Source organism: Planococcus citri, chromosome 4 (genome assembly GCF_950023065.1).
Source record: "Planococcus citri chromosome 4, ihPlaCitr1.1, whole genome shotgun sequence".
NCBI classification, from domain to species: domain Eukaryota; kingdom Metazoa; phylum Arthropoda; class Insecta; order Hemiptera; family Pseudococcidae; genus Planococcus; species Planococcus citri.
In genome coordinates, this window is record NC_088680.1 from 57,164,133 (window position 1) to 57,186,568 (window position 22,436).

Genomic DNA, 22,436 nt, shown 5'->3' on the forward strand with positions numbered 1-22,436 from the left:
ATAATTTTCATATATACCTTACCTACTACGTATTTTGATTTAATGGCGAAAATTTTTCTATAATGTTAATCATTTTGGACGATGGTATTATACGTATGAATATACGATTAAATTAAATTCTGCGGTTTGATACCAAATTCGTTGTTATAATGTATGTAGTAGGCAGGTATTGGTAAAATGTACGTACGCAATGTTTATGTATTTTCTTAATTCAACCAAAATAAATTACGAAATATGCATTAATTTCCATCTACTATATGGTCATTTCGATTATGAATATTATAATGGGTTTTGTTGTGTCCATGATTCGAGCAGTAGGCAGGCCTAGGTATTGGTATTTTCTATTGATAGTGATTTCATTTGTCCTCTTTTTTAAAATAATGAACAGTTTATTCAAGTTCAAAAAATGTAAACCAAAAAAAAAAAAAAAAACTAAAACGATCAAAAGTGAAAGAGCTCTAAAGAATCATTTAAAATTACCAGCACTTGATAACATTTTATTGGACTTTGACAGAATAATAGTAAAAATTGTACAAAACACCATTTAAACGACTTGAAAACAAGTATTAAAATCATTCCAAATCAGCAAAAAATGGAGAAATTTAAGTTAATATCAACAAAATTTGGAAAAAATTATATTAAATCACTGTAAATTGCCCGAAATTGATGGAATTTTAGTAAAATTTGACAAAATTAGTTGTTGAAATCAATGAAAATTTCCAAAAAAAAAGTTTCTCAAAAATAATTTGAAATTATTTCCAAAAACTAATGAAATTTTAGTGAAATTGAAGGAGCAGAAAAATAACAATCAATCATGATATTTTTGATCCAAATCATGGTACGATCGCTTCAAACATTACTCTAATACAGAAAATATAAGTTTTTTGACATCAATTTCCCAATTTTATTTATTTGCTTTTTCAAAATATTGATGTCTGGAATTTAAATAGAAATTTAATGAAGTTCATGAAATAATTCAATGAAGTAGATCAGATTCTAGAGATATCGATCTGCAAAATCGACTATCGAATTTTGATGTCGTGTGATAAAATATAATATAAAATATATAAACGTTTGATCATAAGGTCACTGAGACTCAAATTGATGTTTTTTTTTTGTTTGAAAAAATCTACAGTCGCCCAGTTTTTCAAAATTATGGAGAGAGGAGAAGGTGAGCTCGAATCCGAAAAATAAATCGTAAACATTCAAAGTCATTCGACCTCAAATAAGTGGGATGAACTGATACGTCACATCCTATTTTCATGATTTTTATATTTTTTGGGAAGGTAAAGAGGCACTGGAAGGTTATAAATTCAAAAAATAAACAGATAATAAAAATCAGCGACCTCAAATTGAAGAAAATCGATCAATCACATCGTATTTTCACGATTTTTCGATTTCTTTCACAATCGGAAAGGGTCTAGAAGGGCATTGAAAAGTCGCATTCAAAAAATAAGTGAATAATCGTACTCAAAGACCTCGAATTAATAGAAATCGACACGTCACATCGCATTTTCATGATTTTTCAAATTTTTTCTGAAACGGGAAGGGGTGAGGAAGCACTAAAGAGTTGCATTCAACAAAATGAGTGAATAATCGTACTCGAAGACCTCGAAATAATAGAAATCGACACGTCACATCGCATTTTCGTGATTTTTCACATTTTTTCCGAAATGGGGGGGGGGGTGAGGAAGCACTAAAGAGTTGCATTCAAAAAAATAAGTGCATAATCAAACTCAGCAACCTCGAATTAGTAGAAATTGATTAGTTACACCGCATTTTCATGAATTCTCTCAAATGGGGAGGGGGGTAGAAGGATACTGAAGTGTTGCATTTAAAAATAAGTGGATTATCAAATTCAGTGACCCAGAATTTGTTAAAATAGACTCTTCAGTCTACATTTTCATGATTTTTTAATTTGTTTGTCAAAATTGTGAGAGGGCATGGCCATTTAATGTGGTGAGGGGGGGGGGTAGATGGGTTTTGTTGAAAAAACAAGAGAATATTCGAACCCAACGTTTTCAAAGTTCAACTTAGTAACAATCAACATGAGTATTGAGTATGACGCTTGGCTTTTGATTTTCATAAAAATTTAGATCAAGGTGGGGAGGGAGCCCCATATACACTTGAGGGGTGTTGAGATCAAATTTTGAAAAATTCATTTATTGCAGTAAAGATGGAAAAAGAATAGTTGAATAATTTTTTCAAATTTTGAAACGCAGCTTTTCAATTTACACAATCGTGAAAAGTTGAGCTTAATGAGCTTTCACATTAAAAGTGTGAAAGTTTCATTTTGAGATTTTAAAATTAAAATAATTAATTTTCAATCTCCAATCAATTTTTTTAAAAATCTTTGCACAAAAATTTACTCCAAGTTCAACCAGTCTCGAAATTCAAGCCTTCGCAAGTTGGTCATTTTCGCAAGAAGTCCCCTAGAAAAACACACGTTAATAAAATTGCATACTCGGTTCGCCGTAAATAATGCATTACAAAACTGGGGTAGGTATTTTCGATCATTAATCGCCACTGAAAAACATCGATAACGTTATTCTAAACACGTCATTGCCACTGACATTGAAACTCTCGTTTACGTCAGCCACTTTTTCAGCACGATTCATTAAAACATTTTCATTAACCGATCTTACGAATAATAAGACACAAACATCCGTACAATTTAATTCTCCAGCCTCTTTCCAGGTTTTATAAAAACAGCACGATTAAAAAAAATAAATAAAATAATAAGACATTCAAAACCACGCCACGCCTGTTCTCGATGGCAATGCAATAACCTCATAAATAGAATATTAAAAAGTACCTATCTTATCGTGGTTTTTATAACTTATTCGTAGAAGGGCTGCTTGTTTCCGCCAACGACCAATGCAAAAAATCGCACATTAAAGTCTGATTTACCTACGCGGAAAAATGCAGTTCTTATACGAAAAAAAAATGTCGTACGCCTTCGACAACCAGCGTCTGTAGTGTTGTCTACATATCTATTGTTTTTTTGCGCGTATTTTCGATTTAAAAAATAAAATAAATATTTCTCGTTTGTTTTACAGTGCCATTTGGTTGGGCTCAGCAGCGAAACAACAAGCCAGACGAATTCAGCTGTCCAGAAGAATTCGGATATTACCCTCATCCTACAGACTGTACACAATATTACGTTTGCGTATTTGGCGGCGCTTTACTAGAATCATGTACCGGTGGACTTATGTACAGGTAAACAATTCATCTTAATAATTCCATCTCACTAAATCAAAAATACACCTTCCCACTCTCGAAGATTTGATCGAGAACTAACACATCCTATTTTATACCTTGACAATTCGACCGTAACGTTGAAAAAAAAACCATAATTTCCGAAATTGCATAACGTACGGTAGGTATCCGAGGATAAGCATTTTTTTTTTCAATGCAAATTAGCACGTACCTGGCTGATGCTTGGCTGTGTTTACTTATTCGAGACTCTAAAATCGTAGAGAAGAGATCTTATCGCTGGGCTCGATATGCCAGCACCTTTGTTTGTATTTTCCACGCTTCGAGATACATATTTTTATATCGAGAGGATATTCGATAATGGTGATGATGGCGGTGGCAGTCAATCGAAACTTTAATCTTAATCAATTAATGGTCACTGGTTACTGCAGTCTAAATGTCAAAATGAATTATTTTTTAAATCGAGATTTTAACAATAATAGCTTATTTATAGAGGGTTATAACTCAATCTTTTGATACTTGAAACGAGATTATACGTATAAATAATTAAACTCTGTATCATCGATCTGGAAGATCCCGCATGAATCTCGCTATATATAGTTATACTGAGAAAAATAAATAGAGGCGGTAAAGTGAGAGAGGGAGGGGATTCTGAATAACCTCACGTGTTTCAATCTCTAGGAAGAACGAACGTAAAAATTATTACCATTTCGAGGATGTTTGAGATTTAATTGGTGAAATCAGCTGTTATCTGTATAGTTCTACGCGTATTTATAAATACAGCATGACCCGAAAGTTCTGCAGCGTTTTGGTAACACTGTGATGGCAAAATTAATCATGATTTAACAAGGAAGGTATCCCAACTGGTGGAGTAATTTTTGAGCTGGATAAAGCTCAATTGAAAGAGCATGCAAAAATACATCATCAGGCAAAATTTCAGATGCTCGAGGGCATTTTTCAAAATAAAATTCTGGGCAAAAAATGGGAAAAAATTAAAATCTTAGAAAACTGACTTAGAAAGCTTAAATTTGGTATGTACCTACCCTATTCTAGACCTGCCAAATTGATTAAAAACAGTTTTGAACTGTTTTGGACATTACCGGAGCCTACTGCAGATTTTTGAAAATTGGAATTTTCACAAATTTTTACCCACAAAGTTTTTTTTTTGGTCGCCGAGATACACAAGGTGCTGGGGGTTTTCTCTAATAAACATATTTATTTAGGTACATCTCAAATCTAAGATTAAATCTAAACAAAGTGTAATATCTTAATTTATCCCTAATCCTAGATTCAGGATGTGGGGGGGGGGAGACAGGTTGACCACTACAACCCATACCCCCTAGGCGGTTGCCAAGGGCTCAATCTCCTGAGCAGGCTTCGTTCACCCGTGCTGTCTGGTAGACTGATTGTGAGTCACTCAACCCGTCTTAGGAAAAGGGATTTTACCCGCGTAGCACGAGCGATGCCAAAGTCGATGGAAAAGACGAGATCTCTAATCTGTCACTTGTCGACACCAATGTCAATACATGACGAGTGAGAAGTTGATATCAAAATCGACTGTTGTCTCCCTTCATTTTTTGTCTCAACAAAGTCTCGACATTGGTGTCATTTTTTCAAGTGTAAAAGAGGCAAATTTTGATTGAAAATGTGCAAATTGTGCCCAAAACCCATTTTTTGATTCAAGTAAAGTTATTTTCAAAAATATTTCACCCTAAAAAAATTTTTTTGAAAGAAAAAAACTTGCCCTGGGTAGGGATTGAACCCAGGTCGCTGCTGTCCTACTTGCGTCTGTCACATTCCTTAACCACTAGACCATTGCTGCTGTTGAGTGAAGACGCCTTAGAACAATATTCAGTTCATCTTATTTTGGACTTGGAAAATTTTTCTGATTGTGCTGTCATCTCAGACATCGACAAATGAGTTGGCAACACTTCGAAATTTCTAAAAAAAATTTTATAGATTTTGTAATTGACATCAACTCCCTTGTCAAAATTAACCAGATGGTTGATGTCGATTACAAGATCTACAGAAGTATCTACTCAATGACGACATTTTGTAGATACTTTTGTAGAACCTCTAATTGATATCAAAATTCAGGTCATCTTACTGATGCCAAAGTTGATGACAATTATTAGATCGACAAAAGTAACTATACAAGATCAAAATTTTGTAGATGCTTTTGTCGATCTTATAGTCGACATCAACTTAGGATCGACTAGAAGACCTGAATTTTGATATCGATTAGAGGTCTACAAAGGTATCTAAAATATATATCAAAATCTTGCTCATGACTGTAGATACAAATGTAGACAGCAATGACGACCATCAGCATTTCCATCATAGTTTTTGAAAATAGTGTCAATTTTTAATCAATTATCGTAAATGTAGTTAGATTAACCCCTTTGTGGGCAATGTTCTGACTTTTTTCAATCAACAAACATGTAAAATCATGTCAATACTTTTGTCGAGGCCACTGATGATCTCATTAGTGCTACGTGGGTAGGGAGGAGAATTTGGTGCCTAGGGTGGGAGGTCAACAAATGTTGGTCTCCCCTTTGTATTACAAGAGTTTCTGACATAGGGGGACTTTTGTGAGGTGGCTAGTGCACTTGCTAAGGGCTTCTCACCAGCTGCTCACATTGGACTGAAGAGTATAAACTAATTACGACTAATTATAATTCAAGCTGAAAAATTTAGGAAAGTAGGTACAATTAGTTAAATTGGTCTATTTAGCATGTATGTACAATAGTTATTTACAACTTAAGGTGATGCATTGACGGGTTATTTACAGGGCTTCTTCAGGTCGATGTTGGGTTGATGTCTAGATCAGGATTGAAGCGGTTCCTCCTTCAGGGTGCATACTGTGACAGTGACTGAATGGTCTTTGAAGCATTCAATGATGGACTGATTCACTGTTGGTCACTCTAAATTTATCCAGACCGCACCCTAGTCTTTGTCTTAGTACTGTTATCTTTTTGATCTCAAGTGCTCAACAAATTTGGAAAATTGAAATTCACTTTGTATCCTGATTTCAATGTGTTAAGTCGATTGAAGATAGTTTAAAACTATTCTGATGCCTTCAGCCATATTTAGGACATTCCAGATTTTCAAAAAGTGACATTAAAACTGTCCAAATTCACTTCAGTGACCTACTTGATTGATTACGCAGGAATATTATTTGCAATATGTAATTATGCCCAAACATCAAATGATCATTTCTGAAATTGGGGAAATATTTTGGAACACAGTGGTGCCAATTTTTGGTCCATTTTACAAGTATACAAAAACTTATCAATTTTTTTCGGTTTTTTGAATTTGGCAGTAATGACCAAACAAGTTGCCTCCACTGCATTCAAAAATATTTAACCAGTTCCAGAAATGATATTTTTTGATATTTTGGCTTAATATGAAATATTGGAGAAAAATAAATGTTGAAAATACAAAGTTACCTACTCAAAAATAAGCGATTTGCAAATTTTCAACTGGTTGGTAGAGCCCTAAAAGTGGTCTTGGATTTTGATAGCAGTGGCATAGTTGTACTCAGGATCTAAAATACCATCATTAGGACTGGGCCACATTCCCCAAAACAGGTTGAATAAAAGCTAGAGCAAAAAAAACACAATTTTTCGAAAATGTCCCCTATCTTCGCTCCAGGGACATCTCCAGAGCTAAAAAAATTTCTGAGAGACTTTCAATTCAAAACTGTCCAATGAATTTTGCCAAAATCCTCCGACAATGTTTTTTTCGCAAACGACCCTATTATTCATAATGGTACCTCAGTCCTCCCTCCCATCACTTAGTGTATTTTGAGTTTCTAAACCTCTCTCCTCCAAAGCCTTCAAAATTATGATACCATTTTTAGGACTCTACCAGCGATCCAAAAATTACAATTCTCTATCAACTTCAGCGCACTTCTCAATCGTTAAAAATCACGTGTATCTAGGGCTTCAGGATTTATGGATCATACTGTACAACTCACATACGATCGCGTATCACGCAGCTAATATCGATATTTATAAATGTTAATGATTCAAAACAAAGTGTTAATAACTCGGCAATCCGCAACATTACGATATACAACCTGTTAGAGAGAATTTTCGTCGAGCTATTAAAATATTTAATTCAACCGGCTATATTACTTTATTATTATTATAGACATATGTATCTAATGTATACGCTGGAAGAGCTCTATAGGTAGGCAGGTACCCACGAAATTATGCCCCACAGTGTGGCAAAGGTTAAATACGTTGATAAGAATTGCGTGTACGTGTTATTTTGAAATTTATTACGAACTCGTTGTTCGCAATTACAAATAAAATAACACTGGGAGGATCGAATCATGAATTTGTTAAAGGTAAAGAGACTGATCGTTATCAGCGGGATAATACAATTACTTACCGCGAACCGCGATGCAGAAATACGCATTCGTTGTGTTGTGCAGTGTACTATAGGTATAGTAGTTCCTCGACTTAGGAAATCTATACACGTAGGTATTTATAAATGTATCGATATAATTTATATACCTACTACTCGTTTCTGCCAATGTGTATCGCGGTATTGGTACATGTGTTTGTAATTTTTTTTATCTGAGTTTTAAAAAAAAACTTTCTAATGAATTTCTATTGTTATTTAAATTTCAATAAATTCAATAAGTACCACACCATCTCGCGTGTAAACGGTATTTTTTGGAAGCTGTTTTTTCGCCATTTTTATTCTCAAACATTAGTCAATGTCGAGGTCTTTGACCGATACGGCGCAGATGTGGAGCAAAAAGCACGCGAATTATGATAATCAGATTTTAATCGTCTGGTAGGTCATGGGTAGGTAAGACATATAAATAAATGGAGAAGAAACGTGAGATCATACAGCTGCCCACGAAGCGACTATACTAGTCGATATTTTATGATTAAGATGTACGACTATGCGCCTGTACCTATCGATGCTGGATATACTCCCGAGGGTTTTAGATTTTCAGAATCTTAATCAGGCTGTTACGTAGATAAATTCGCGAGTCTGCGAGTGCTATGTAGATGGCTGGAAACTTCCGAGTACCCCTAAGCTCTCACACCCACATTGGGCTTGACTTATTTATTCGAAATTAAATGAGAGAATTTAACTATCGGTTGTGATTGTAATCACACCCTTTAAATTATGTACCTATCTGTGTCTAAGTAGGAAAAAATTCCAGCAGTGTTGAAGTGTGCTTGAATTCACCCCGAGCAAAATGTCAATTTACGAGTATTTTTAATTGCTTGTCATCCGAGGAAATGAAAAATTCGCTATAAATTTTGCGTAAATTAATTTTTCCATCGCTCGTTTGAAGGTTGCAACAGATTTTCATTATCACTGCAAGGATTATGTTATTATAACGAGGCAGATTATTTAGATTTTTAGATTAGTCAACTGATCATCGCAAAGATTCATCTTGTAAATTTGCATCAAGGAAAATTTTTTAAATTGGAATGGAGGAGGAGAAGAAAGGAAAGGTACACCTTTTACACATGGATTAATTTCTTGAAAATTTGAAAACCGATATTTTTCAAATTTAAAATATCAATATTTTTCTGACAACAAATGAAAAGTATTTTTGAACACGTTCTATTTTTCAACGGAAATTGAAAAAGATTTTTTCCTACTGGTTATTGAAGATCAGTTTAGAAGCAATATTGCTCTTAGAGGATCGAAACACTCCACTGAGATAGGTACCATAATTATTAATTTTCGAAATCACTTGCAAATTTAGTTTCAAACTATGTATAAGTATGTTCGATGTGTCTAACCTGGAAATCCACCATTCCAGCGAATACCAGCCAAGAATAGTCATCTCACAAATTGAAACCAATTTTTAAACTGCTCAAATCAATTTTCTGCATTTCTTCGAGAATATTTGGAAATTTGTTTTTAGGGAGGTCGAAATTGACTTGAAATTTATTTCAAAACTATTGTTACTTACTACAGGTATTAAATGGCCACACTCATGATTTTTTTTTTCGTATTCTTGATTCAACAAAATTTGACAATAATTAATAATTATCGAAAAAAAATATGAATCGACGATTCACGATTCACCTCATTATGAAATTCAAACTCATCAATAGTGAAAAATAATAATAATTTCTCAAGACAAAAAAATTGTCAAATCAAAATGCATTGAAATTTTGCAAAAAAAAATTAAATATTTCAATAAAATATGTGTTTTTTGAGAATTCTTGAGAAATTACCAGCGAAAAATTTGGTCAAGATTTTCGAAATATTTGAAAAAATACTGCCACGCGACCAAACGAAAAAGGTGAAAATTTTGCTAGAAAATCAAAACTTTCTGCAATGGCTTTTTTCGAGCGCTTGTGATGAATTTTGAGCTCGAAATTGGACCATTATTTTTTTTTGATTTTTGAAAAAGGTGTCGTACAATCTATTTAAATGAGTTAAAATTTTGCAAAAATGTAGGTACCTAACTATACCTACATTTTTTTGAACATTTTTTGAAAAATTGCAGCGTAGAAAATTTGGTTAATTTTTCAAACCTGGCCGGAAAATTGACTCGATCTTGGACTCAAAATTCTTCAAGAGTGGCTGCTCAAAAAAGTCAGGACATGAATTTCTGATTTTATGCTGAAATTTTAACCTATTTTTAGAGTTCTCTTGACACCTTTCTCGAAAATTCCAAAAATCGTAATGCAATTTTGAGCTCAAAATTCTTCGAAATTCTCAAAAAACATTTTGGACGAAATTTTTGATTTTTTGTCAAAATTTTGAACTGTTTTGAGGGGCGTGATGATACTTTTACCAAAAAAAACTCCGAAAATCGTGACCCAATTTCGGGCTCAAAATTCTTCAAAATTCTCAAAAAACATTTTACACGAAATTTTTGATTTTTTGTCAAAATTTTGACCTGTTTGGAGGGGCTTGATGGTATTTTTATCAAAAAAACTCCAAAAATCGTGACCCAATTTTGGACTCAAAATTCTTCAAAATTCTCAAAAAACATTTTAGACCAAATTTTTGATTTTCTGTCAAAATTTTCAACTATTTTGAGGGGCCTGGTGATATTTTTACCAAAAAAACTCCGAAAATCGTGACCCAATTTTGGACTCAAAATTCTTCAAAATTCTCAAAAAACATTTTAGACCAAATTTTTGATTTTTTGTCAAAATTTTCAACTATTTTGAGGGGTCTGATGATATTTTTACCAAAAAAACTCCGAAAATCGTGACCCAATTTTGGACTCAAAATTCTTCAAAATTCTCAAAAAACATTTTAGACCAAATTTTTGATTTTTTGTCAACATTTTGAACTATTTTGAGAGGTCTAATGACATTTTTTCCAAAAAAAACCCTTCAAAATCATGACCCAATTTGGTGCTTGAAATTTTTTAAAATCCTCAAAAAACTATTTTAGACGAAATTTTTTATTTTTTGTCAAAATTTTAAACCATTTTGAGCGTTTTGATGGCAGTAAATAAAGTGTACTTATGAGTCCACATTCAATCAAAAAAGTGTGTATACTCTTAAGTTTCGAAATAATGTGTGATTAGCCAGCATACAACTCTGAAGAATTCTTCTTCCTGTGCCAGATGCAAACTACAACCAACGCGTTTTAAAGATCACTTTCAATATCAAAGTGAAAAAAAATGTACCTACTTTTGAGCTAAAATTCTGTAAAAATCCTATGCCTACAGATCTTCATACTTTCGTAAAAAAAAATTGAGCAAATTCGCTGACCACTCCCTATCAAGATTCATTCAAAATCCCCATTTCACTATTTGAAATCGCTCTCAAATTATTAGCACAGCATTACGTCAAAATTGCATCAACATTTTCATTTCATTTTATAGTCCGAAATACCTACAGGAGAGAAATATCGATACCTTTGTCTCGTCAAAATGTCACTCTCGAGAGACATTCTCGATCGATGATTAATAGCCAAGATAAACAACTCGAGCAAAGTGATTGTCACAGCGAAAGAAATCAGTCCATTGCATAAATTTTTACCTCAACTTCCGCCATACTAAAAAAGAAAAAAAAATTAAACGATGGACGAGATAATAAGGTAGGTATTAAAAATATAAAAACAATATACTCAGGTACCTAATGTAATCTTCGAAAAATATATTGTACCGGTACCTTCGTTCGTAAAACTTTTACATTAGTCCGAGTATATTACATTGCTACAGTACGTAAGTACAACCCACGATAAAAATTCATTTAAATATCTAAATTGGTAAAATCTATAAATCAATATTAACATAATACATAGAGATGGTTTCGATTGCCGATCGTATATTTCTATCTACATGTACCTTTTAACACCCACCCATGATTTTGTGTGTATTTAAATGAGTATCTGTGTGCGGATCCGCTTATGAATGTGTATAGTAAAATATCACTATACTATACTCGTACCATTTATATATTCGTACTATAATATGTATAGAAAGGCATTGATTACATAACACTATTAGAATCGATTCGCGCGCCTGCATTTTTAATAAAAATAAAGCTTGGTATTCGTACATATATGAGTAGCCTACCATGTACATTGTACAATGTATCTATAGGAGATATTATACCGCATATCTCAGTACTGTATACTATAATATAGGTGCAAGTACAAGTACAACATACATATACGATTTGATTTATTTAAAAAACAAATCGCCAGTTGCCACTTATTAAGCGAAAAATTTAATACATGTTTCCATTGTTTTAAATCAATGAAGCGATTAAATAATACTTCTTCATACACTGCAGTATCGATTATTAAAATTTAGATTAATTTTCTCTATTCCCCTTACGTAACTCGAGGGTTTCTCTTTTTGGGGCAACATAAGACCTGATTTGGATCTGGAATTTGAAAAAAATCACAAAAATGCTACAAATTACCTATTATGGTAGGGTTGTAGGTGGTACATCGATCCTTGACCTTCTAACATATCGAACGACATATTTCTACATAAAAATTCGCCACACAGTTCAAACTTCGGCATCAAATTACGAATAAAAGGTAGCAGGAATCTCGTTGGATTAGCCCATGACCCGATTGATGGTACATATGTAAATTATTACTGTACGAGAAACAGAACAGAAAAGGAAACGAAGAAACGGAGCATTAGCACGATGATGTGGTCGAATTTCAATATAATCGAAATGACGTTTAATTATCTGCATATTATTTAACCGGTATGGGTATATACGAGTGTATATTTGCGAATAGGTAACATATACCACCTCTTATATCCATGCTAAATACATATACATCGTGTTAAAATAATAACAGAAGACATTCGTGTCGATGTCGACACCGAGTAAAAAGAAAGACGAAGAAAGACAGATAATAAAAATGTAAATTAACTCAACGGTGTGTTTATTAAGTAAGATTTTTTTGTGATGCTAAAATCATCTTATGTAAAAAAAAAAATAAGAGAGAGACAAACAGAAGAAATATTACCGCATACGCGTCTCTTTTATTTTTTTAGCAAGGTACTACAGGTTTTCCTTGTGCCACATTTTACTCATTTCCTATTCAATAATTTGGAAAGAAAATTTTTCACATTTTTTTTCTCGCAAATCCTTGAAAAAAAATTATTACAGTTACGTAAATTTCGTAACTTTTGCCCAAACGTAAGTTAATATTTTTAGATATCAGCGTCAGCATTCGCATTACTACGAGTATCAAGACCCCTACGACGAATAAATGCGAATCGCACGAAACATCGCGTACTCACTACTCAGTAAGCCAAAGGCGATTATGGTCATAAAGACATGCTTTTTGTAGGTAGAGGTACGTATACGTATCATTGAACGCTCGAGGATCTACTATAATAGTGATCGTAATGAGATACGTAATAAAAATTGATAAGGTTCTAACATGGAAAAAATATAATATAAGAAATCGGCGACGACGACATCGAGTCTTTTTCAAAATGAAGTGACCACACCGTCAATCTAATTAGAGCGACTGGCGTTAATGAGGTTAAATGTGTGAGTTCTCGGATAAAGAACACGATTAAGCGAGATACATTTAATCAATAGGACTTATTGTCGGAAAAGGTATCTTTTATGTCCAGTTGCCCGAAGGTGTCCACAATACTGTACTCGTGTTATGAATTGCACGCTTATGGTACTCGAACTCGGTGCATCGCCTCGGGTACCTATCGTGCGTATTCCAAAGATACGAATACAAGCGAGAACGTGCCACTACATTATGGCGACCTATCTAGCGACGAGGGAGGACAACTTGATGGAAATTTTAAACGAAACAAGAGCAATTTTTTACCGCTGTAAATTGAAGGTTGTACGGTTATTTGATAAATTACTCGTATACCTACAGAAGGAATTATTCGATTTTACGCGATTTGTTTTTTGATTATTCGTATCAGTTGAAGATTGATCTTCTGCTGGGCAGAATAATTATTTGTGGGTACTTCCGTGAATCATCCAACATATCATACCAATGTCTAATACCAGCTCCACCTATTCTTCTACGAATACTACCTATGTATACATGTATCTTCAAAATGAGAATGTTGCCTTTTTTAAATGCACATTTGGGATTTGTACATATCTGAATAAATTATATTCCAACGGCAGACATTCTTTGGGTATTTTGCGGATTTTTTTTCGCAATTTCGTAGTGTTTCCTGGTTTTAATCGTGTTTTTTCGCTCTTTATCTCAAGTTGAGTCGATCTAGTTTTTTTGAAAGAATTATTTACGATTATTTTAACGAAGGGATAGAGTCGTAAAAAACCGTGCATTTTTTCTAAATTATGTATCTCGTATTTAATTGATGTCGGTAGATCTTTTTAAATCTCGATTTAAATTTGAGTAAATACAATTTTGATGATATCTTTACAGCTCGCAGATATTTGTTCGTAGCCTACTTACAATAATAAATGTTGGACGAATAAAAATTTGAATGAGCGAAGTTAGCTTGTAAGGCTTATGATGATGGTAAATAATTATCACAATTTTTGCAAAAAGTTTTCCACTTCTTGAAAAACGTTTCATTCAATTTCTAAAAAAAAGTTCATCATTGATTCAAAACCACTTGCAAAATATTTTCAATATTATCTTGGAGATTTTGCAATTTAAAAAAAAAGATTGCAATGTGTACCTATTGTTGAAAAATACCTGTGATTTATTTTTTTTAATTTATAATTTTAAGAAAAAGTTTTGCGATTCTTTTTTTTTTTGACATTTTTTTTATACTGGGCGTGTATAATTGCCAGGATTTTTACGCCCAGTTTCGAGGGGTTAGTCTAGATTTGGTTTGAAAGATTGATTTCTTTGATGTATTTAAGAATGTTTTCCATCTGTTTGATGTTGTCACTTGAAAACTTGAAAAATATTTTACAAACGAATTGCATGATTCGCTTTTTTTGAAACACTTGTACAGCAATTGATCTGTTTACAATCGAATAGAATCTTACGAACGATTGGCGATTGAACGAATTGATTAATTTCTAGGTAAATCATTCGCGAACGAGTTGATCAATAGTTACTGAATCATTCGCGTGTGCCTCGTTCGAAAACGAATCGATTCATTTACTCAATTTTTGATGAATCATTCGCGAACGAATTGATTCGCATGAGTGACTCGCTCGCGAACGAATCGAATCATTCACTCAATTTTTGATGAATCATTCGCGAACGAATCGATTCATTCACTCAATTTTTGGTGAATCATTCACGAACGAATTGAATTATTTTTTGTGAATTATTCGCGAACGAATCGATTCATATGATTAATTGCTGGTAAATCATTCGCGAACAAATATTGTTGATGAATTATTCGCGAATGACTCTCGATTCATTGAATTATTTTTCGTGAATCATTCGCGAACGACTCGATTCATTCAATTTACTTTTGGTGAATTGTTCACGAACGAATTGACCAACCTATTAATCAATTGTCAATGAATCATCCATTGTATGAATTTTTCGTGAATCATTCGCGAACGAATTGACGAACAAATTAATCAATTGTTAATAAGTCATTCGCGAACGAATCAAATTTTTTAAAAAAATATTGCAATTTTCGAAAAAGTTGTATTTTTTTAAAAACTTTTTTGCAGTTGATAAGTTTTAAAAAAGTTGATCCTATTTTGAGTGTTTTGAATTACATATATTTGAACAATTTTGCAATTTTCAAACCTTTTTAAAAATTTTGAAACTATTGATAGGTATATTTTCACAACTTTTGAAAACTTTTTGCAATTTTGGAAAAATTTTTCTATTTTTAAAAATTTTAGCGTGTTGGTAATTTGTGAAAAAGTTACCGCTTTTTTTTACCAATTAAAATTTTATTTGAAAAAGTTGTCAATTTTTTAAAATTTTGAACTTTTTTTGATTAATTTTGTAGTTTTTTGAAAATTTTATAGTTTTTTGGACTGTGTCATAATCTATGTAGTAATTAAAAACATTCCAACAACTCCCCCCCCCCCCAAAAAAAAACAATTTGTAATTTGGGCAAGAGTTTCGCAGTTTTTCTTTTTATGAATATTATGCTCTCATTATACTTACTAGTTAGTAGGTCGATTACAAATTTCTGGAAAACGCATTCTTTCAGGATTCAAAAAGAAGTAGGTAATGAAAATATTGTGTCTTTAAGAACAGCTGCAGTATTCAACGTAACATTCTTAATGCTAAATTTTTCCTCTGAAAACTGCAGCGAGCATTTTAAAAAAATTTCAAAAACTTGATTCATTTATCTACCTATTTTTACTCATCACCCATCATGAAACCAAAAAAATTTGCAGCAATGTTGAATGAATTATTACGGTTGTCGGTTGGATTTATTGCGAGTGCTTAATATTTTTAATATTAGGAATATCTACGATTTGTTCCAAGTTTTGACCCGTAATTAGCAACGGTGATCTATAATAATTAGTCATTGACTCTATCCACATACCCAGTTATAGGTACTTGAGAATACGAAAAAGATAACTTATAATAATAATCCATCAAAGAACACTATACTAATCAAACGTAAAATTAAAAATAAAACCAAACACCTTTAGCCCTATAAAATAATACCCTAGGTACGCAAATTCTAAAAATAAATAAATATTTTACGATGTTGTAACGCCACCGGTAGCTTTTCCATGAAAGTCTACCATCGTGTATTTTGGCAACGCTCCATCGAGAAATTTGGTCTACCTACCTACCGAAAAGAAACCTGTTTAAATTTGGCATTTGTCACGGTGAAATTTTCTATCCTAATACCATATCGATATTCCAATCATTCTTGTCAGACACGGAACAGGATTCTACGAGTATTCTAAGGTTAAACTACTGCGGTTAAAAATTTCCCAACAAAAACGCCACCTGAGTGAAAAAAATCGGAATTTTAACGAGAATGACTGTTCAAGGTTATTCGATGTATGTACTTCTCTGCGAGGAGGTACCTGTAGCTGGAGCTGTAGCGCGGATGAGATGATTTTAAAGATGCTTTATGATTGTTAGCCTCTCTCTGCCCACCCTATCTCTTGTCTGCTCATCATTACGTAACGAACAAATTACGCGAAAATCTGGTGAACCGCGTTGTTATAATCTGAAAACCCATAACCCATATGAAGCTGTGTTTCGGAAGTCGCATGTGTGTTCGTACGTCAAACTTGAACCCGGAACCAGTTACACGTAAGAGCCATTTGTGTTGGGTGCTTTGACATAATGCCGTACCTACCTCATATTAACGCGATATTTCGTAAGTTTTAATGCGATGTGTTTTTTTTTCTTTTTTAAGAAAAGAGGGTTAACTAACGCTAATGGAAAAATAACCAAATGACGGAAACATCGCCGATGGAAAAAAATTTTATTCGATGGTATCTCACGCGTATAGAAAGTAATAGTTAGACACTTACGTTTATTTAAATTGAAGCATGTGTTTCCAAAACGCACTAAGTCCATTTTCAAAGATTCGGAGGTTGCAAGGCCATCTAGCATAAAGTTGCGGCCCAAAATGGCTGATTTTTTGATATGTTGTGTCTAAGGGTCTTGGCTAGAACATATCAAAAAATCAGCCAATTTGGTCCACTTCTACGTTTCCAAATTGTACTAAGTACCATGAATTTCTTATCAATATTTTTTTGGACTTAGTGCGTTTTGGAAACACATGCTTCAATTATATCGGCCGAATATAGCGAATTACGAATTAATGGCTGTTTAATTCGAAGGTCCATCTGCGGCAAATTATTTTTACTTTGAAATATGAGTATTTTTTCGACTCTCGATGTAAAAGTATTCATATTAGGTATCAACCATTTCATTATACGTATTATTAATGGACATGGACTTCATACTCGTACAAAGTATGCTAGCTCTGCAACATGTGCTGGACTCGTTCAAGGATGTCTACAATGCAGCCAAAAAATCTCGACTTTGTGACGAAAAAAAAAAGGTTTATGTAATGTGAATTATTAATCTACCTATTACTAGAAAAAAAAATCGTCGATTAAAAATTTCATTTATAAAAAAAAAATATCGCCAAATTTATTGCAGAAAATTTTCCGAAATCGTTTGGTTTCTTTTTTCTTTCACACGTATCGGACGAGTATTGGTATTTAATAAGAAGTAAACTGAAATGAAATTTTAGAAGATGTGCCAAATTGCATAATACGAAATTGTTATTTATTTTTCTAATAACAGGCCGTCGCGTCATACGAGTTTTAAGACCTCTGCGTGTACAATTTTTGATGACGACGAATTCGGAATGTATAATTAATTAATGAGGGTACTAGTCGGTTGAATGAGCCAATAAAAGTAAGTTTGGATTTTCATCAGTGGCTGCAATAATGAAGTGAATTTTTAAAGTGTAGATAATGGGCTGGGTTTTGGTCTACGTACTCGTCGTACAGTAGGGAAAATTTTGAATAAAATGTCGGTAAGCTAAGTAATCGAGTAAAATTATGGGGAAAATTTATGTTTTCAAATTTTGGGATATTCATGATGTTTTTTTTATGCTGCTAGATTTTATCAACTATTCGTAAAAAAAAAACTCCGAGACCTTCATTTTGAAAACTTTATACTGTTGCTGACTTCGTTTTACTAGCGTCTATGAAAACGCTGTTTTTTGATAAACTGTAATTTTTTATCATAAGGCTCCAAATCAGCTTGAAACTGCCTCACCATACATTTACAGAGTGTATTTTTCTGATAGGATTTAATTTTCAGCCGCTGACGTTTATTACAAAGCTTTCGCTCTGGAAAAAGTCAACTCTTACATACTGAGGACCACCTGAATGTAAAAACAATTTTTCCAGTTCTCATTTTGACATTTTTATTAATTTTTTTTGTAGAAAATTAATACCTTCCAATAGATTATTTTCGGCACTTTTAAAAACTGACAAAAAGTCGAAAAAAAGTATTCGGTGTTTTAAAATTTGCTTGCAGGGGAGGGGAGGGGAGGGGAGGTACAAATGCTATTACAGTGAGCCGAATTTAACCTCAATCATTGACCGAAGAGTTGACCGAGCGTATGGCAAAAATTTCACAAAACATGGTAAAAAACTTATTTAAAAATGATATAAAAAATAACTTACGAAAAATTATTTAAACGAGTGAAAATCACTACAAGTACAAACTAATGAAATTTCATGGAAAATTTGCGTAAAATTACTTGGGTAATCGTCAAAACATGTTCAAATAGTATGGAAACATTTTAAATATAAAAGCATTAAAATCATACCTACTTAATTATAAAACTACCAGAAGCAGACGAAATTTAATCAAAATTCAAAAAACTACTTGGATCGTCATCACAACGCGTTAAAATGGAGTGAAACATTTTAAAAAAACATCAATATCATCATAAATCATCAAAAACAGATCAAATTTCAAAAAAAAAAAAAAATTGGCAAAATTCAGAAAAAATTAAATATGTACTTGAAACGTCATTGAAACTTGTTAAAAATGGCATAAAAATGCTACAAAAGATTTTAAAGTACTTAAAATTACCAAAAATTTATGAAATTATGGAAAAATTTATCAAAATTTGTATGTAAGAAATATTCCGACTAAAGCCTGGAAAAACTCCTCAAAAGCCAAACAACTATCGTCCAATAGCTCTTACCAGTGTGCTGTGTAAAACAATGGAAAAAATGGTCACCTAACGTTTAATGAATTATTTAGAAGCCAATAACAATTGGTAGACCCCAACCAAAGTGGTTTTCGTAAAAATCATTCAACCACTGATCAGCTCATCAAACTTCAGCAAGAAATACTTGATGGATTCACTCAAAAGCAGTACATAGTCTGTGTTTTCTTTGATTTTGAGAAGGCATTCGATTGTACCTATATCAAAAAAACCAATAATGAAAAGCTTTACAGGCTTTGAATTTGAATGGAAATTTACCATTATTTGCAGAGGACCTTCTATAGAATAGAACTTTCAAAGTCAGGTTGAATGGTTATCTGTCTACCAGCCATGTTCAAGAAATAGGTACTCCACAAGGTGCTGTCATAAGCCCTCCTCTGTTCCTGGTAACATTATTTGATATACAAGCTCAAATCAAAAAACCAGTATGCTACTCCCTCTTTGCTGATGACCTAGCCATGTATATTCGGAGCTCATCTCTAGCCTACATCGAAAAAATTCTTCAAAAAACCATAAATGAACTTAAAAAGTGGGCCAGTAGTAAAGGTTTGCGATTTTCTTCAGATAAAACAAAGCTGATAAATTTCCATCGAAAGCAGAATTCTCCTCCTCCCATCAACATCACATTATATGGTCAACAAATTCAAAATGTAACAACTCATAAGTTTCTTGGGCTACACTTTGATCAACAGTTGACCTGGAAAATCCACCTTCAGCATACAAAGAAAAAAAGCACAATCTCATTGAATTTACTTTGAAAAATCAGTGGCACAAAGTGGGGAGCTGATTGAAAATCCATGCTACGTATCTATTCAAGTCATGTGTAATCCATCTTCAATTACGGAGCAATAATATACAGCACTGCTTCAAAGACTGTTTTGAATAAACTGAACTCAGTGCAAAATCAAGCACTTGGACTCTGCTCTGGAGCTTTTTGTACCAGTCCAATAACTAAACTAGGTATTTGAAGAGACTGGAATACTTCCATTATCACAAAGGAGAGATCAGCTTATGTTAAAGTGGTACCTGAAAGTCAAAAATTCTCCTAAACCCCAAATTTTTACAAAATGTTTCACTCTCCACTGGAAGAAAAGTACACTACTTATCGCCCCATTGGCTGTCATTGCAGAGATCTTCTTGCTAGTTTATACATAGATCATGATGACACAAATGCCATAAAATATCAAGTGCAGTAAATGAAGCTATGTTCTAACATAAAAACTACTACATACAGAAAAAGTAGGAGAGAAGAAGTAGTACTAACTAGATTACGAATTGGACATTCTGCCTACACCCATTCTCCACTTTTCAAAGATAAGAAACTAGAACAATGTGACCCTTGTGGAGTGCCAATCACCATCATGCACTTGATAAATTACTGTTCCAAATATGAGGAAGACAGAGAGCAGATTTTAAGGGGGCTTACTTATGAAGATATTCATAGAGATGATGAAGATATTTGTCAAAAAATTTTCACCTCAAGACATATCGGAATTTATCACCTTATTTAATTAAACTTTATTTACCTATTCATTTATTTACCTATTTATTATTTTCAATGTTATTGATTTGTGAATTGTTCTTCTTTTTACTTTTGTTATCTTTTTCATTTATTATTTGTTTATTCGCCTACTTATTTAATTGGTATCTGATTGTCTATCTGTGGTTTATACATTTTGCTCTTTTGAGTCACTATATTATTATTATATGTAAAAAAAATTTGTAAACAAACTGTGAACGCTAAAAGGCCTAGATTCTAAGGCGTCCTTAAATAAAGATTAATTCAATTCAATTCAAATATTGCGAAGACATATTAAAAATGATGTAAAAACATTTTTTCAAAAGCTCTAAAATCATCAAAAAGTGCCAAAAACTTATGAACTTTTGGTAAAATTTGAATAAATCATCATAAAAACGTGTTCAAAGAGGACATAAAAACTCTAAATCATAAAAAAAAAATGCAAATGTCGCTAAATTTTGGCAATTGAAATTTTATCAGTTGATAATTCTTGATGGTTTAACTATTCTTTTAAAATTTTAAATAGATTTTTCATAACGCTTGATCAATTTTTTTTTAATTTTACCATTTTTTGGTAGTTATGAGTTATTTTAATGCTTTTTAGAAAAATGCAAAATCTCTAAGAAACCGAAGAATTTTTAAAAATGCAAAAAAAAATTAAAGGCTGCAAAATCCCTTTGAAATATGCAGTAAATTTGTTAGAAAATCGTAAACTTTTTAAAAAAGCACTGTTTTCAAAGTATTGAACTTTTTGAATTTTAGCACAATTGGTCAAGATTAAAGGATGGTCAGGGGTTCTCAAAATGGTGTGATTCAATTTTTTCAATTTAAAATCATAAACCATGAAAAAAAAATGATGATTTGGTCACCCTATTGGAGGACCTAGGTCCTAGGTACATCTTTTTTCAACGAATACTGCCAGGGATGAAATTTTTTCCAGCTGAAAAATGAAAGTCTTGAAATTTAGTCAACAGTTATCCCTCCACATTTTTTTTTTTTTGGTAACTCTCCTTGTGCATAATATAGGTTAATCAGAATTTTACGGCGATTCTCATTTTCTTTATCAACCTACGAGTAAAACCCATAATTATAAATTGATTCCGAATTCTAATCTTTTTACAATAACGAACCATCAATTACTAATTACGAGTACCTTATGGCATTCGTATCGTAAAATCGCAAGGATTTCGCTGGTCAGATTTATTAACGAGACCGTGTATTTCGTAACAATATCTTAGCTCAAATAAAAAGTAAAATCGCGGTAGATTCACGAATTTGCCATTTTCTAAAAAGTAAATTTCTTTTTCACAACTGAAAGAGGTAAACTAGTTCAAATCTATAGTTCTACATCTTTAGCTACCTACCTGTGTGCGAGTGTCTGAGTACCTCAAGGACTGAGTGCGGAGTAGAAGAGTCGATTATTTCGTGATTTATCAAACACACCGAGTACACGAGGCGTCCATCTGTATTTTAGCAATTGGCGAAGCACACTGTAGATGTGCCTAGCAGTGCCGAGTAGGTAGGTATGTATTCGTGAATTGCATAAAATCCAGACGTACCGTACTGACCGTGCGGCGGATTAAATGTAATTGACTGGATGATATAAAA

At 32.8% G+C, this 22,436-nt stretch overlaps 1 protein-coding gene across 1 annotated transcript in view; it reads left to right on the forward strand.

Moving 5' to 3' along the window:
• The window catches only part of Cda5 (Chitin deacetylase-like 5), a 115,722-nt gene that overhangs the window by 46,795 nt on the left and 46,491 nt on the right, over window positions 1–22,436 (forward strand). Inside the window, exon 2 of the mRNA XM_065363186.1 lies at window positions 3,060–3,219. Within this exon, the coding sequence (XP_065219258.1) occupies window positions 3,060–3,219 (160 nt within the window). The remainder of the gene's footprint in view (window positions 1–3,059; window positions 3,220–22,436) is intronic.